Source organism: Papaver somniferum, chromosome 6, assembly GCF_003573695.1.
Source record: "Papaver somniferum cultivar HN1 chromosome 6, ASM357369v1, whole genome shotgun sequence".
In the NCBI taxonomy this organism is placed as follows: domain Eukaryota; kingdom Viridiplantae; phylum Streptophyta; class Magnoliopsida; order Ranunculales; family Papaveraceae; genus Papaver; species Papaver somniferum.
This window is the reverse complement of record NC_039363.1, coordinates 162,162,637-162,181,166: the sequence shown is the minus strand read 5'-3', so window position 1 is coordinate 162,181,166 and position 18,530 is coordinate 162,162,637. Positions and strand designations below refer to the sequence as shown.

General features: G+C 36.3%; 2 protein-coding genes across 5 annotated transcripts; both read left to right on the top strand.

Moving 5' to 3' along the window:
• The first annotated feature begins 15,891 nt into the window (after window positions 1-15,891).
• Window positions 15,892-16,973, top strand: LOC113289951 (F-box/FBD/LRR-repeat protein At1g78750-like). 4 transcript variants are annotated; one of them, XM_026539395.1, is made up of 3 exons: window positions 15,892-15,931; window positions 16,093-16,172; window positions 16,300-16,973. In XM_026539395.1, exon 3 carries the CDS (start codon window positions 16,308-16,310, stop codon window positions 16,950-16,952), a length of 645 nt encoding a protein of 214 aa, XP_026395180.1. In that variant the 5' UTR covers window positions 15,892-15,931; window positions 16,093-16,172; window positions 16,300-16,307; the 3' UTR covers window positions 16,953-16,973. The 4 variants fall into 4 exon arrangements, with proteins under 4 accessions (XP_026395180.1, XP_026395181.1, XP_026395179.1 ...); XM_026539396.1 differs by having other exon boundaries at window positions 15,900-15,931; window positions 16,093-16,191; XM_026539394.1 differs by lacking the exon at window positions 15,892-15,931 and having other exon boundaries at window positions 15,984-16,172.
• On the top strand, window positions 16,965-18,016 carry LOC113289952. Its single transcript, XM_026539398.1, has 3 exons — window positions 16,965-17,238; window positions 17,377-17,532; window positions 17,691-18,016. The coding sequence occupies exons 1-3, from the start codon at window positions 17,002-17,004 to the stop codon at window positions 17,733-17,735; spliced, it is 438 nt and encodes a 145-aa protein (XP_026395183.1). The 5' UTR covers window positions 16,965-17,001; the 3' UTR covers window positions 17,736-18,016.
• Window positions 18,017-18,530: the final 514 nt, after the last annotated feature.

Here is an 18,530-nt window from a genome sequence, read left to right as displayed (position 1 = left end):
ACAGATCTAGTAAAACTTAGATATGTATAAACGTTAAATATTTGATCTAGTTTGAGTGTCCTTATATCAGAAAAGAAGGAACATGGAATAACAAACTAGGTCAAAGATTCAACAACCGTTAATCAATTAAATCAATAATCGAAAACTAATAACCCTGCAATTATCTAGTTTCCCACCAACGGTACTCGTAGAGCTTCTTGATCCCACAGAAGCCTTTAAACGAGCGGTCGTAAGAGATTTCGCTTAATTAGGGAACTTTCCTCTCTGGATAGACGGCTCCACCAGAAACAACAATTAATGAAGTTTGCCTGGCTCTTAGGATAGTTTGCTAGAAATGCAAACTTAGGTATTTATAGGCCAAGGATGTTTGGACACCACAAAATTTCCAAAACCGAAAATATTCTTAAGATATGCAATGAATGCCTAAATTCAGTTTTCCTAATTCCAGTAAATGTTGGTCCAATATTTCCGAAATCTCTCATAGAAAATCTCTAATTAATAAATGCACATTACTAATTTTTATTCATTAGAGCTATGCATTAGTTACTGGTAATTAAATCATATAAAACAAAAAAATTAATTAAAAGATTCTTAATTTATTTCGGCACATGATCACCATGAGTACCAAGGAATATCTTTGAACAATAAATGATAAGAGTTACTGCTCATATTCAAAGTATGTTAACATCTTTATACTGTAAATCATTATTCCATATCTACATGATTTGCATCTTAAAATACATTCTACCACACTTCCAAAAAGTTTGGAATTGGTTATACCATACTTCTAATACTACTATGTGAATCAGTCATACCAAGTCACATAGTTGATGGGTATCGGTCCATACATGGGTTCATCGGTTATACCATTACTAATTAAGATCGGTTCTTCCTAAACATGGTACCTATTTGTGATCGGTCACACCAGTCACTAGGATTGATCATACCAATTACAAGGATCGGTCACACAACCACTTATGATCGGTCACACCAATTACCAGAATCGGTCATACCAATTACAAGTATCGATCATACCATCTAATGGTGATTACTTAGGATCGGTTACACCAATTACCAGGATTGGTCATACCAAATCATAAGTCTAGGTATTGTGATCAGTTATACCAAGGTACTTAACCTAAGTTAAGATCGGTTCTACCAGCTCACACATATTGGTCATCCGAAGAATATGCAATGAATAGCCGGACCAATAAACCTATTGATTTCGCTTTCGATTCATGAAAAAATTTCATGAACGTAGTTCCTTTAAACAAATGTAAAACATTGTTTCCTAGGATAAAATCTTCTCCATTAACCCATACACATAATCATGAAACTATACACAGATTATGTCGATGTCATATCTACGAACTTCAAAATATAAGCGTTATACTTCATAATATAATTCCTTAATATTATGACTAATATGTACAATATATACAGCTTCGCATGTTATGTTTTCAATATAGCACGACTTGAAATATACGTTAAGAATGAAACAAGTCAATATTACTAACCTTAAGTGGAAGGATGATGTCGTCGGTGTAGTCGTTACTTCTTCTCATTCTTCAGGTCTTCAGAGTAATACTTGTATGTCTCGGCATTACTAGAATTTCTAGTCTAATCTAAACGAAGTTGACTCTAGCATTTAATCAAGCAACTCTAGATGAGTTTTGGTATTAAAATATGACAACCAAACTTGACATACCAACGCTTGGTGAGTTCAACCGAGCTATGCTTTAACATTTTCACTCAATTAACAAGTAATATGGTGGCAGTTAAGTTCGTTCCCACGAGGAGTAAGAGGTTTTAGTTGTCTTATAATCTCACAAGGGGGGGGGGGGGGGGGAGGGGGGTGTTAGATTTTATAAAGCAAAAGAAAATGAACAAAGCAAATAAAAAGATAAAGTTGTAATTAATAAGAGAAATAAGATCAAGGATTCGTTCTTCGTACAAAAGAATGATTCAAGTTATGTTTCATCTACTTGTTATTAGTCACAAATTATTACCAATCGTAGGTTAACGGGTTCACTTAGCTAACCCCAAAATTCATTTTTCACTGAATAACAAGTTCGCTTAGTTATCAGATTTTATCCTAAAGAACCACCTTGAAATTTGCTTACATGATGTAATTCAATTTAATGCATTAAGATTTATGAATTTAGGTTTGATATTAATAGTTATCCTCAGTTCGCTCGGTCCACTTTTTAACGTTGTTTTCACACACATGCTCCACATAATCCCTATGCAAGGTCTCGTATTTTCTACTTGTGTAAAGAGTCAAGAAACGATTACTTATCCCCTAACTTTTACTAGCTTTAAATTGAGTTAACAAATCGATTTAGTGTGCACTCTAAACTACCTATCAAACAATCATAAATATTCATATTAATGAAAACAATCGATAATCGTGTGAAAAACTTCAAAGTAGAATTAAAACAAAAACTCAAATCATGTTAAGAACTAGGAATTCATCCTCAATCAATAAGAAAATTAACCACACATATATAACTTCGAGTTCACAAAGAATAAAGAAAAAAAATAGAGTAAAAACCAAAGTGTTGTGTATAGAGGTGTAGAGAAAAGTTGCAGAGAACTTCTCTATTTAAAGGCTACAATTTGCTTGAAATCTTCTTAGGAATAAGATCCCTTTCACATAACAATTCAATTTCCAAGTCCTTGCCTTTGTGAAATTCCTCCTCTTCTCTTTCCAAGTTCAAAGCACATTCCACATCCAATTCAAATTCACCAAGCCTGTGAGTCTAGGATACTCATCAAAAAATTTTGCATAAATTGGGTCGCTGAAATATCACTGGTGCCACCGGAATCCGGACAGAAAATCACCGCTGGTTATTTGAATCTTCTCTCAGGCAACAGAATATTCCGTCTCAGATCCGTTACATTTAACTTTCAAGATGACGGTCTTTCGTTGGTTAATGGAGTCAAGAGAGAAGGGAGTCAGGCACCGAATCATCAGGTCTTACTCAGCTAACCGGTCTTAGTCAGTGAGTTGACTCGCTGGAATGCAAATTTGGGCGAGTTTCGGCTGTTTACAGGGAATTCCGGCCATTGTTTCAAGCCATTTTTATTCAGTGTTTCCCTGTGACAATTCCTAACATACATCTCCCCCCTTTTAGTAGCAACAAGGATTGCAAAACTTAAATAAATATAACCGTTGGATCTCCAAACTTTAAAATTCCACCTTTAGATTTCACAAATAGAATTCCGTCCGAACTATTGCTATTGTCCATTAGATCATTAGACTTCCTCTTTCTTATCAGCTGTTAGATTTTAAATAAGTGGTATAAAGAATGTTTACAGGGACATAAAAGTAAATGAACTTTTTATATATTTAAAAATCTCATATCTTTTAAACTACATGTCGGATTTTTGTAAATTTTATATACTTGGAAAGCCCTTTAAATTAGCTACGCAATGAGCACAAATAATGATATCAAATTTTTGTTTTTCATTTTTTTTATATGTGTCCAAATCTTATATGTTTTCTCCTTAAAAGTTAGACATCGCTTAAAATTAGACATAACTTAAAAAAAAATTGAAAAAATCTACATGAAAAAACAAATCAAATGATTGATTCTTAAGTACAAACAACGACTAATTTTCAAATAAAAATATGGTGTCGAATTACCACCAAATTATTTAAAGTAGAAAAATAGCATCGTCGACGTGCAACGCACGTGCTCACTGCTTGTCTAGTTAATACAAGCAAACTTTCCATCATTCAACAACTTAAATTCACCATTCAGGACATAACCCATTTGATTTCTTGTCCCATTTAGCCACAGCAGCAACACCCAGTTTCCTCTTCACCACCTTCTTCCTGTTTCAATTCAATCGACTATCTTCATTGCAGCAAATCCATCTCCAATCCTTGATTTAACCTTCAATCGAACCCTTAATTCTGACATACAAAATCACCATCATCTTGTATGAGATCTTCACAACACATTCTTCCATCTTTCGATTAACGACAACAACCATTTTCTTCTTTGATTTCTTGGTTAATTTCCCTTTCAAACAGATTCAAATCCAATTCGATCTGATCTTCCTTATCAGCAGACTGCACATCCACCATTTCATCATCTCGATTTCTCGGACCCAACAACAGCGGTTGTTTGTTTTGTCTTAATTTCAGGGGAAAGTTCAGAAATAAATGAGAAAAAGAAAGGCATCTCTCGATTTTAGGGTTAGGGTGTCTGAGGTTAGGGCTAGGCACCCAATACTTCTGGCATCCCCTTAACCACAACTGGCTGTCTTTGATTATTCTTCCAAATGAGAGTTGCCACTTAACCTCGGCTCAGCTCCCAATATTATTGGCTTGTAAAATGACATTTTTGCCCTTTCATCTTTAATTGAATGATTTCTTTTTCTTTTCTTCCGCATGACTCTAAGGCAGCTATAAAACTCAAAACACGCGTAAAATACATAATATACAAGAAAAATAGCAAAAAAATCATAAATAATAGATTAATAAATAAGGTGTATTCTACACTTATCACTATGTGGACCGAGGATGACAGGTTTCTTAATGTGATAAAAAAGGCTTGGTCCCTTAATGAGGCTAGTAGACATGAAAGTTATTTCAACAGTATAAATAGATTCCAAATTAACTCTATAAAGTGAAATAAATAAGTATTCGGTAACCTATCTAGGAACATTGAAAATACTTTTTAAGAGATCAGCAAGGCTCCATGTGAGTTTGGAAATTGTCCTTCTGAGACTATGAAAGCTCAATGAGATTATATACTCGTTCAAGCATAAGAAAGGAGAAAAGGGGATGGCTTTAAAGCTTGATTTCGATAAAGCTTATGATATAATCAACTGGTCGTTTATCTTTAAAATTTTGAATTGTTTGGGTTTTGATAACATTTTTGTTCATTGGATTAAGCTTTCTGTCAATACAGTCTCGTTTCAGGTGCTTGTTAATGGATCTCCAAGTGAGCCATTTATACCTGCGAATGGGCTCAGACAGGGAGATCCACTATCCCCATATTTTTTTATAATTTGTCTTGAAGCCCTGTGATTAATGTTTTTTTTGTGGGTTGTTGTAGTAATGAGGTTCAAACTCTCGGACTTGTGAAGATTAAATTTAATGATTTGATAAAATTATATACAAAAATATTAACAAAGTGGGCGAGAGGTAACCAAGACACTAGATTCCACTATTATGCAAAATTGAATGATAAATATTTCAAAACTCTATTCAATTCTTAAGTCCTCTTTTATCTTTAATTCACTATCAATCATACAGATTCTCAAACATTATTTGTAAACCTTAAGCATAGATTATCAAGAGATTAAACCAAGCATAACCTATCAAACTGAATAACAAATAATTAAGACAATCATTCAAATAATTTAAAACTCTGCAAAAGCAGCGATTAGGTGAATTATATAATTAAATGAAATAGTTACCCATTTATGTTGCGTGAATAGCTTCCTCCATTGCCTTGGTTACGAGGGATTTAGCTCATCATAGTAAAAATGCTCTCAAAATAATTTATTATGGCTCAAAAATGGTTTACAAATGATGAGAATATGAGAAATACAATAAAACCAGAGACCTACGACCCTCAGTGACAAAATAAGACTACTGCGGCTGTGTCGCAAACGCTGTGGAAAATAAGACTGCCTGATGTACGACCCACATGTGTGAGTCGTTATCACTGTAGAAAAACGACTGTTGTTGCAGGTCCGTTCTTCGTGTTCTTCATGTTCATCAGCAGCAGCAGAAACCGAGTTTGGGAAAACTCGAATTTCTTCTTCTCTGGCTCTCCTCAGCCCCCCAGACTCTCGACACCCTCTCTAGTAGACCCAAAGAGACTATTTATACCCAACAACAGCTCCAAATCTCGCCAATAACTCCAATATAATTCTTCATTATGCGGGCAGTGAATAACAATATTTTCCGAATATTTTCTTACCAAACTTGGAATTTCTTGCATAAACTTCCTCCCTCCACGCTCCAAATCGATTCTTCACGACCCAAAGTGATGCTCGAGCCATTCCACATCATCAGAACACGTCCATAACTCTCCATGACGCGTGATTATCATCCTCCAGTGCATGCTTGCCCTGTTTTGAACTCGAGAATCAAAACACGTATTCCAGCCAAATTTGATCGAAACCACCACTCAAACTTTGTTCCTTATGCCAAATAACATGTTTCTGCCAATTTTCAGCGATTGAATCGCATTCTAACCCATTCATTTTGACAATCAAAATTCTGCCAGTTGAAAACTTCATTTCCCGCCAAAAACACAAATTCAAATTGTTGAAGAAGGTGCCCCTTATCCAGAGTGCTGGGGTGCGAATATCAATTGGGGTGGAAATAGTAATTTTTCTGGGTTCCTCCGGGACATTTCTGGGACGCTTCCGGTGCATTTTTGAGGTGCCTACGGTACATTTCTCCAGGGTGTAAAACATTGCTTTTTGAGCCCATTTCGCCGCAAGGGCTTATTTCTCTAAAATTTCCTACAAGAACACAAAATAACACAATAAGTACTTAATCGAGTCTAACAATACAGAAAATTGAGAACAAAATAGACACATAAATGTGTCTATCAAATACCCCCAAACTTATTATTTGCTAGTCCTCGAGCAAATTTATTCTAGAAAGGAAAATCATTTGAACCCCTAGGTGGCCCTAGTGGCGGAGTGTTGTCTCCGGAGGGTTTACCAGAGGTGTACCCACAAAACCTTTACTCCAGCTATCTACGCAGAACCTTGGAAGGCACTAAAGAATCTCCTTGGTTGGCTTACAATCACTGACTACAGGAGGAAGTACCCTGATGCGAAATTCCAATTGTTGTACACGAGTTTACACTCAAGCATACTAAAATTCATATAAAGTGACAGAGCTCTACTCAGATAGTTGCACTATGGACATCATATTCGGAGTCAAACTAATCATATGGATAGAAATAGGAGATGGAAATAGAAAAATGTAGATGGTTTTGATGTTAACCAAATGATCGATATTTCACATATCTGTCTGAAGGCCACTGCCAAAATGAACCTATCCTAATGGACTGAGATACCGGTCTGACTAATATCAACACAACTGGCATATACAAGGGAACCAATGGTCAATAGCTTAAACATAGATCAACAAACTGGCAAATACAAGGGAACCAGCAGTTGACTACACAGAACAATAACCATTTTTTTTTAACTTAACGGCATGAATATATTTTTTTGATCCAAGCGCATGCTTCTTGTCAGCAGATTACACGATAGTTCCCACGGGTCCTGCATTCCACGCTTGCTTAGGCGACGGAAACAGGGAGAACACACGCATATTGCTATCCAAGTGTTAATACTTATTCCGATTGGTCTAACTGGTCCGGTCTTTTTTTTTAGTAACTCAGTCACTCTAATTCACCCTAGCAGTGGTAACAACTTGAATCGTGTGCCCCACCTAATCACTTAGAGAAACATAGTTTAAAATGAAAAAATAAAACATAAATGAAAAGGACTCAACGAGATAAGGTGCAACTATCATGTTATTTATAACACCTGAGCTCTGTGCTTTTATGAATAGACTCTTTCGATGTTTCCATCTAATCAGATTGGTTCCTCAACTCCTATAACCAAGATGTTCCTATCCACTTAGATTGGTTAGTGAAAACCTTAATAGGCATAAATTTCTAGGCTCTGGAGTTTAATAATTGCAACTAAAAAGTTTCTCCCATACCCCCAAACTTAAATCTAACATTGTCCTCAATGTTCTAAAGATGAAACTAAAAGCATGAACAAGGAGAAACTGTTACATTTGAAGCAAAAGAGTTAAGGAAAGATATTACCGTGTTGCATGAGTATGGGATACCTCCCAAGAAATGCTAAGTTTAAAGTCTTCATCCAGACTTAGGAAAGGATTAGTCAACTCGAACCATAAAGTAACAGTCGAAATAACTGTGGGTCTTCAAAACTAAATAGAGCTGACCAAAGGAAACTGCAATGAACCAAGAAAGTGGACAAGAAAAGCATGCCCTTACCTAGTTTCCTGAAAAATATCGCTGATTACGGTTCAGGTTCTATGAAAGGGTCTAAATAGAATATTTTCATTGGCTGCGTTTCTTCGTAGATGGGATCCGAATCACTAGGTCTTAGAGTCTGTAAAAACTCAAATACGAACTTAGAATCACGAAGTAATAACCTAAATAATTGCGGATCCTCTAAGTCAATCATATATGACTTACATAGTTGACCACAGTGAGAGTAGTGGTCATTCTTAGGAAAATGTGTCGATTCTATTAACCTAAAGTACTTAGGCTTAGTCTCAGAACTTAATATTCGACTCATTTGAAACGTTCCCACAGTTGGAAGAAAACTATTTGGTGGAAAAACAAATTCAATCTGGGTATCATAGCCTGGGCAAACCACATCAACCAGAGGATGGGTTTCTAATAACTGAACTCCTTCATGGACATCATTAGGCTCGGGAAAACGAGTATGAAGGTAATCTTGTAGGTCGAGGCACAAATATCAAGTCCTAAGTGTGGGGACTTTATGAGAGTTAAAGGTAAGGCACTAGGGATGTGATAATCACCCCCAAACTTAGAGTTTTCAGTGTCTCTAGATAGACCTCTAATTATTTCTTGAATTTCCGTATCTTCAGAGTCCTTAAAATATTCAAGAGATTCTTCTAAGTTATTATCAGGTAGTGCATCTTTACTCATCTCTACGGGTCTATCTTCTTCTTCCAAGACTATTGTTTCTAAGTCGCTAGACTCTAAAACAGTATTTTCGAAATGAACCCGTTCCTCTAAACCACTATCGGCTTCGTAATCAAAAGGAAAATCTACATCGTCTAAAACGGTGGTATCCCTAATCAAATCATTGTCCTTTTGAATAGGTGAATAATCATAAAAATTATTTGGATTTGAATTAGAAATAATATAATCACTATACATCTCAATTGGATTACTAGACTCCTGATCACTATGCCTACATATTTCATATTCTTCATCAATACTATCCTCATCACAGTCCTCATTATAATAACATGAAAAAGGTCGAACCTCATCAAAACAAGTAGTGGTACCAATTCTAACCTCGTCATCTTGATTATTTGAATAACTATCTTCATTCTCAAGGGTATTATTGGATACACTATATTGGAAATTCAAGTAATTTCGAGCAATTCTTTCTTTCGTCTCAGCTATCCTCTTGAGGTGGTCTTCTAAAGAAGGTTCACTCATTACTGTAGTTCTTTCGTCTATAATTATACTATTCATCTCAGCTAACTTACGCGTCGACTCAGCTAACTTCCTGAGGGACTCTTCTAAAGGAGGAATAGGAACAGATGGATCATAAAAAAGACTACTTTTCAATAATTTGATTGTATCCTCTAGAGACGAAGAACTCGTACTATAATCTTCTTGCTCGTAAGACTGATGCATGTGCGGATAATAATTGGGCTCACCAGGGTATGACCCATATCCTTCCAAAGGATGGCGTTCCCAACCACTATTCCCAACATGGTCATAAAAAGGATGATGTCCATATTCAAATTCAGGTCGATACTCATTGTATTGGCTTCTATCATACCAGTTCGACATTCTTAATTGCAAGGGAATTCTACACAATCACAAACAAGGCTGACTCGACCAAATCAAACCTATAAAATCTAGCAAACAAAAAGCATGATGGCTCCACTTAGATTGTTTCTAGACCAGCTTCTATCTTTCGAAAGGGAATTCGTTGCAATTTGAGCAAACCCCTCTGGAATCAATCCGAGCTAATGTAAGTTGGATTGAGGCGAGGGAAGCTTAGTAGAGCTTTGATACCCAAGGCCTCACCGCATTAGAAGGCGGCGCAGTCACGCATTCAACTCACAGAAACCATCATGAACTTTGAAGTGTGCTTAAAGAGCAACCAATATTTTTCGAACGAGTTTCCTATTAAGCTCATTACCCTATCGGTCTCGTTCTATTCCAAATTTTAAAGCTTGGGTTCGCGTTAGGTTTCGTTTTCCTAAGGAGGCAAGAAGGGAGCGGTGATGAAATCCGAACCCTTATCTTGTATTGGCCAGGGCTTGCCCTTTACTAGGAATTTAAAAACAGTACAAATTCGTCCTCAATCAATGAATCACCTTAAGGAATACAATAAAGCCGCTGACAGGAGATTCGCGAGTGTTTCGATGGACTTACCTCCCGTACCAGACGGGGGATGAACCGTTGAAGTCGACTCGGGCCACGACTCCTATGTCATGTACGAACCCGAGGGGCCGAGACGATATAGTAATCGTCGTCCTTCCCTGCACACAGTTTATATAAAAAATTTTTTATTATTAATACCCTTCCGTAGGGTTAAAAAAAAAGAATAAAGTCCAATTGTCCAGAATAAAGTCCAAATAAAAAGTCCAAAAATTACAAAAATTATGAAAAGTAAAGCCTATTTACAAATCCTAAACAAAAAAAATTATGTCTTTTTTTTCTTCTCTTTTAGCTTTTAGCTTTAAGCTTTTTGTTCCCAAGTCCTTAGTATTCCACTTCGAACCTGTAAATCAAAGACACAAAAAGAAACGTAAAAAGGAACAAATAATAGTAAAAAGAAATAATAAAAACCTAAAAATTCTACCTAAGCACAAATCCGCGTCGGCGGCGCCAAAATGATTAATGTTTTTTTTGTGGGTTGTTGTAGTAATGAGGTTCAAACTCTCGGACTTGTGAAGATTAAATTTAAAGATTTGATAAAATTATATACAAAAATATTAACAAATTGGGCGAGAGGTAACCAAGACACTAGATTCCACTATTATGCAAAATTGAATGATAAATATTTCAAAACTCTATTCAATTCTTAAGTCCTCTTTTATCTTTAATTCACTATCAATCATACAGATTCTCAAACATTATTTGTAAACCTTAAGCATAGATTATCAAGAGATTAAACCAAGCATAACCTATCAAACTGAATAACAAATAATTAAGACAATCATTCAAATAATTTAAAACTCTGCAAAAGCAGCGATTAGGTGAATTATATAATTAAATGAAATAGTTACCCATTTATGTTGCGTGAATAGCTTCCTCCATTGCCTTGGTTACGAGGGATTTAGCTCATCATAGTAAAAATGCTCTCAAAATAATTTATTATGGCTCAAAAATGGTTTACAAATGATGAGAATATGAGAAATGCAATAAAACCAGAGACCTACGACCCCCAGTGACAAAATAAGACTGCTGCGGCTGTGTCGCAAACGCTGTGGAAAATAAGACTGCCTGATGTACGACCCACATGTGTGAGTCGTTATCACTGTAGAAAAACGACTGCTATTGCAGGTCCGTTCTTCGTGTTCTTCATGTTCATCAGCAGCAGCAGCAGCAGAAACCGAGTTTGGGAAAACTTGAATTCCTTCTTCTCTGTCTCTCCTCAGCCCCCCAGACTCTCGACACCCTCTATAGTAGACCCAGAGAGCCTATTTATACCCAACAACAGCTCCAAATCTCGCCAATAACTCCAATATAATTCTTCATTATGCGGGCAGTGGATAACAATATTTTCCGAATATTTTCTTACCAAACTTGGAATTTCTTGCGTAAACTTCCTCCCTCCACGCTCCAAATCGATTCTTCACGACCCAAAGTGATGCTCGAGCCATTCCACATCATCAGAACACGATAACTCTCCATGACGCGTGATTATCATCCTCCAGTGCATGCTTGCCCTGTTTTGAAATCGAGAATCAAAACACGTATTCCAGCCAAATTTGATCGAAACCACCACCCAAACTTTGTTCCTTATGCCAAATCACATCTTTCTGCCAATTTTCAGCGATTGAATCGCACTCTAACCCATTCATTTTGACAATCAAAATTCTTCCAGTTGAAAACTTCATTTCCCGCCAAAAACACAAATTCAAATTGTTGAAGAAGGTGCCCCTTATCCAGAGTGCTGGGGTGCGAATATCAATTGGGGTGGAAATAGTAATTTTTCTGGGTTCCTCCGGGACATTTCTGGGACGCTTCCGGTGCATTTTTGGGGTGCCTACGGTACATTTCTCCGGGGTGTAAAACACTGCTTTTTGAGCCCATTTCACCGCAAGGGCTTATTTCTCTAAAATTTCCTACAAGAACACAAAATAACACAATAAGTACTTAATCGAGTCTAACAATACAGAAAATTGAGAACAAAATAGACACATAAATGCGTCTATCACCCTGTCAAGACTCATCAATAAGGGGGTGAAGGAGAAAGACATTTCTGGATTTTCAGTATCTGGGGGTGGCCTTGTGATTACGCATTCACTTTATACCTATGTCTGCATTGTTTTCTTAAAGCTACATATAGGAATACATATTATAATCTAAGAAGAATTCTTGATAATTTTTGCAGGTGGTCAGGACAGTTGATTAGTGAAGCTAAATCAACTTTTCGCACATCAACAAATATGAGAAAAGGCTTCTCTAAGGGAATGGCGAATGCTCTTAATGTCCAAATCACAAAGGACCTAGTTAAGTATCTTGGAATACCCTTGCAGTGGGGTAGGATTAGATCAAATACTTATCTGCATATTGCTGAAAATATGACTAATAGATTACATGGTTGGAAGTAAAAAACTTTGATTCCGGTAGGTAGAACAACTTTGATCAAATTTGTTTTAGATCTCATCTCTAATCATATTATGGACATGCTTAAACTCCCTAAAGATTGATTTCTAAGTTAAAAAGGTACAAAAGAATTTTTTTGTGGGGAGGTGATAAGGATAAAGTAGTTTGAACAAGGTTAGTTGGGAAAGGTTTGTAGACCCTGGATTTTGGAGGTTTGGGCATGAGGGACTTAGAGCTTAACAATTTAGCTTTATTTGCCAAAATGGCTTGAAGGGTCTTTTCCAACACTAATTCTAAGGTCACTAAGTTACTTAAAGCAAAGTATTACCATGATACCGTTTTTTGGACTTGTGCTCTAAAGAAAAAGTGTACGGTGAGTTAGAGGAGTATTCTTAAAGGAAGACATTTTGTGAAGTCTTTTCCTTAGGTGGAGTATTGGGAATGGAGAGAATGTGAGTGTGTGGAATGACTCGTGGGTAACGAAACTTCCTATTTCTGTAATTGCTGATATTTCCAACCGTAATATACCTGATTTAATGGTTAGAAATTTCATAAATTCTGATGAGAGGACATGGGATTTGACTGCCATTGATAGGTTTATTTCTGACCAGGTGACTGAGACAATTAAGGCCATATCCATTGGTAGTATGGATTGTGATGATTGGCTCGTCTGGTCATATGGTAAAACTGGTGAGGTAACTATTAGAGAGGCCTATCAATTTCTTATCTCTAATAAGATGGGCGAAGTTTCCCACAAAAAGTTAGATATTTTCTTACGGATTTTGTGCCATAACAAACTCAATCTTAATGAGTATCCTATCGCAAACATATTATTCTTCACCTAGTTGTAGTCTTTGTAACAAGGATTACGAAACTACTTACCATATTTTTTTTTTGGTTGCAGTAATGTAGGACCTCTATGGAAGAAGATTATAGACTGGATTGGTTTCCAACCTAATACGGATTACATGAATCCCACAATTTTGAAAAATTATTGCAGGTTTGCAGGGAAGATTGCTGGAGTGGATTAGAAGGATATATTTCCTTTCATTTTGTGGCACATTTGGATTGGTAGGAATGATTGAGATTTTAACAAGAAGGCGTTCGTTCCATCTAAGATCTCTGCTAGAGCCGTGAAAATCTCAAAGGAGTATCTCAGTGCTTGCAACAGATTTGAGAAACGAGAAGCTAGGACTGTGGAGATTATTGTTCCATGGATCTTTCCTAAGCAAGGGTTTAACAAACTAAATTGTGATGGAGCCTCAAATATTATAAAGGATCCAGGTGTTGGTGGAGTTATAAGAGGAGAAAATGGTGTCTTCCAAGCGTGTTTTGGTAGACATATCTACAAGAATGATAATGATGTAGCTGAGATGTGGGTTATAAGAGATGGATTAATGATGGTGAAAGAGATTGGCATAAAGAGAATTGAAGTAAAAACTGATTCTACTTATGTTGTTCATTTATGCAAAAAAAAGAACGACTACACCATTGGTCATGAGAGGACTGATCAAGGATATTGGAGTTCTAATGCGGAGTTTCGACGATATTGTCATAGCACTGAGCTACAGAAAGGCTGATTCAGTTGCAAACTACCTTGCTAAAGCTAGTGCAGCTAATAAAATTCAGGGGGTGTGGTTTTCTCATCCTCCCGATGTGATTACTCGTCATCTTGGTGATGATTATAGAGGAAGAGCTGATGTGAGAAATGTTAGGCTAATTAGTTAGTTTTGTGTTTGTGTGTTGCTTATAAAGATTTCTCCACACTTTTATTCACACACTATCTCACACATTAAACGTTGTTTTGGTGAATAAAAATCAAATGGTAACAAATTTAAAGCTAAATTTTTTGGTGTATGTTCCTCTTGCAAAGCTCTACATACCTACCGAAAATGAGCGCATTTCGAAACGTGTAGCAAAATCATTTACCGATCCTAATTTCAATGGTTAAAAATTCTTTGATTTTTGACAACTCATTTTCAAAATAGTAGATGGTGATGTTATATGTTTCGAAATACCCTCATTTTTGGTAAAATCACACAGCTTTGTAAGAGAAACATATCCCTAAAATATTAGCTTCAAATTCGTAATGGTTTAGATTTTATTCACAAAAATTACGCTCGAGATAGGGTAATAAAAGTACAAGATCCTCCTCCCTTGCTTATAAAAAAAAACGGAAATGATATTCAGCTCTCCACTTAGAGCTCTATTCACCACTCAATGTTAGGTGTCACAAAAGTAGTGGTTCAGGGATATTCAACCAGGACCCACCATTAAGTAAAATGGTTCACCATTTGAAATATGTAGGGCTTAGATGTTGTTGAGCTGTGAGTACAGCGGTGCGAGTCCAAATAAAAAAAACATTTATTTTGTGCGAGTCCAAATAAAATAAAACCAAGTACAACAAAACAACTATTTAGAAGAAAAAAAAGCTCATAAAACCAAACAAGTCTACCGCAAATCCTTTCAAGAAAAAGAAAAACTCTACCGCAATTAGGGCTGAACATGGTTTCGGTTTTCCGCTGGAACCGGACCGAACCAGACCAATTAGGAAGAAACCAAACCGAACCATTTACTAATGGATTGGTTATGGTGTAGAAAGTGGAAAACCGATAGTGTTGGTTTTGGTTTAGTTTGACCTCTAAAACCGAACCAAAAACCATTGGAAAACCGATTAATTTTTAAACTTAGTTTCTACCTTGATTAACAAGTATTAGATTTTACCCATTGATTTAGAGGATATATAGAAATCCTAAATCTAATATTTTAGTATGATATTCTCCCTCTTTCTCTTTCTCCTTCTCTCAGTCGCCTCCCTTCTCCACCCCTAACTACAGCAGTCACTGCTGCTACTCGACTTTCTTCTTCCTTTCTTCATTCTTTTTTGTTTATCAGTAACTAAATTAAGATATATTACATATCTTCTTTTGATCTCTAGATTTAGAGTAAACTTTAGCTATTCTTGATATTTTATTTATTTATTTTTTTTGTCTGTAAATTTGTGTAAACCAATACTATCGGAAGCTACGATTTTTTTATCTGTAAATTTGTGTATCTTTTTTTTTGTTTGAATCGTTTGACATAACTATTGGTTAACCAAAAACCACTGGGACGAACCGAACCCGATTGAAACCATTTAGAAACCGAACCAATGGTTAACGAATTGGTTTGGTTTAGATTTTTAGAAACCAATAGTATTGGTTTCGGTTTCGGTTTGGCTAGAAACCGAACCAAAACCGACCATGAACAGCCCTAACCGCAATTCCGTAAGCGCGTAAGCCCTTCGCTTCAAGAAACCCTTCCGGGACTCTTCTCGAGCATCATTCGGCATTCGTGGACAATCTAATTAAGAGGTATGATTTTCCCCTAATATCCTAAAGATTTGTATATTTGTAAAAAGGCTAATTGACAAGACTTTGATTTTAAAGAGGAAAAAGAGTAAAATTAATTTGTAAATCCCTAGTTTATAGATATTAAGGACTTATTTCTGCTTGTGGATGCATATAATTTGCAGCACTCGAAACGTAAGAGGAGAGGAGAAGATCACTGAAAGCAAACAGTTTACTCTCAAGTCTAAGGTCACCTTATATTCAGGTTTAAGTTTAACTGTTAGGTTGGCTACTTGGTTATCTTTTCGTTAAATTGAACTGCAGTTTCGTATGATTTTTTATTTATTTTTTTGAAGCAAGTTTCTTATGATGTTACTATGTAATTTAAACAGAAAAATATATGGATCGAAGAGTCGATTGGATCAGCATATTACCTGATCCACTTCTTCATCACATTCTATCTTTTCTTGATACCAAGTGTGCTATTCGTACAAGCATTTTATCCAAAAGATGGAAGTACATATGGACATCTATCCCCAATTTTGATTTTCTTAATTGGCGTGGTGCTGATTATCACCTTGATGTTGAATCGGATAACAAGAAATTCGTAAATTTTATGGATGGAATGATTCGTCTCCGTGATATGTCACATATGCGAAAGTTTTATCTAAAGTGTGATGAAAGCTCTAATGGGTTTCGGATTAATTCGTGGATCTCTGCTGTAATAAGCCGGAAAGTTGAAGAGCTTATTCTCATCTTAGAGGCAGACGAACCAGATGAGATTCCTCCTTCCCTTTTTACCTGTGGACCGCTGGTTTCCTTGGAGCTACAATTACCCAACCTTTATCTCCGTCTTCCTAATTGTATCTCTTTTCCTAGACTCAAGGTTCTTCGACTGTTTGGCATCAACTTTAGAGATGACTTATTGACTGAGCAACTTTTTTCTAGTTGCCCCATCCTCGAAGATTTGATTATGAGGGATTGCACTTGGCTGTATATGGAGAATTTGTGTATTTCTGCTCCTGCATTGAAACTTGGAGATTGATAATTCCTTTTTGAAAGATGTTGATTATGAGGATGGCTTAGAGGACTGCATGGTCAAAATTCATGCACCAAGTCTAGTGTCTCTCGTGTACAAGGGTAGTGTTGCAAGGGAATACGATTTATCTAGCTTTCCATTACTAGTTGATGCAGATATCGACTTCGTATCCGAAACTTTGACTGAAACGTGGGATGCAAAGATAAGTTACAGTGCAGGTGTAAGGGTAAATGAGTTTCTTAGGGGCCTCACCAATGTAAATTGTCTAAAAATTTCTGGTCAAGCCATAAAGGTATGCTTGCTTTCTTCTATATTTTCAATCGTATGAAAAGTGGATATATTATTGGTGATTTTAATCTGTTTTGCTGGTTGATGGTCTATGTGATAATTAAAAAGCTAATTTATTTTACTTATTTTGGCCATCCAATAGGGTCTCTCCTTTGCGGATGATCTCTTAAAAGATCTGGCACCATTTTGTAATTTGATCCAGTTGGATGTGACTGGGGTTCTTGAAACTTCAGCCGATACAGGGATTTGTGCGTTGCTACAATTGGCACCAAGACTTGAGTCACTCATATTTCGCGAGGCAAGTACTAAATAGTGTTACACAGATTTATGTTCTCTTTCCATGCAATGGACAAATAGCAAACCATAGGCCTTACATTTGCTAATGAATGATGCCCTGTAGTTGTTGATATTCTTCTTCTGTTCTGAGAGACAATTACTGTTACAAATCTTATTCAGGGTTTACCAATGGACCGAGCAATGAAGATGAAGGTTGGACGCTAAAGTGGGCATCACTAGTACTGGCTGTTGATTTCTACGCTTAAAAAGTCTGTTTGTTTTAGGGAGTATGATTGGAACCTGAGGGATGAATTAGTTCAGAGACAATTTTGATAAATTTGAAAATTCTGCAAATGACAGTCATTGAATAGATTTTGAGTATGTGCGATTCAATATTACTGTGTAAATAGCACAAAATATAATGTGTTGAAGAAAAAACATGTACAGCAAGTTTGAGCCTCCTGTTGAAAGTAATTTGATATAAAGATAAATGAAATAAGCTCAATGTTGCTCTATAATGTCTTCCATATTAATGCTCCTGCCTCTAGAGTAGAGTTTGAAACCTTCTGATGGATATGTTCTGCGATATTTCTTTTTTTCTTTCTTGTAAGATGCAGCAGCTCGCAAAGCTATCAAAGGGAAGCACGACCTCCAATTAAAAAAGAGGTCAATCATTATAGAGTTTGAAACCTTCTGATGGATATGTTCTGCGATATTTCTTTCTTGTAAGATGCAGCAGCTCGCAAAGCTATCAAAGGGAAGCACGAGCTCCAATTAAAAAAGAGGTCAATCATTATAGTATTTGGTACAAGGTTTTTTCCCAGAAGCTTCACCACTTCAGAGTTCAGAGAAGTTCTGGTAATTGAAGTCTGCACCATCCCCCAGGTAATTTCATTATGAAACACCCCACTTGCACATTTGTACCCAACTGCAGCCTTGGATTTTATGGAACTAGCTCAGCTGCTGTCTTAAAAATACAGGACAACACGGTTAGGTGTTTTGACCAATAACATACCCACC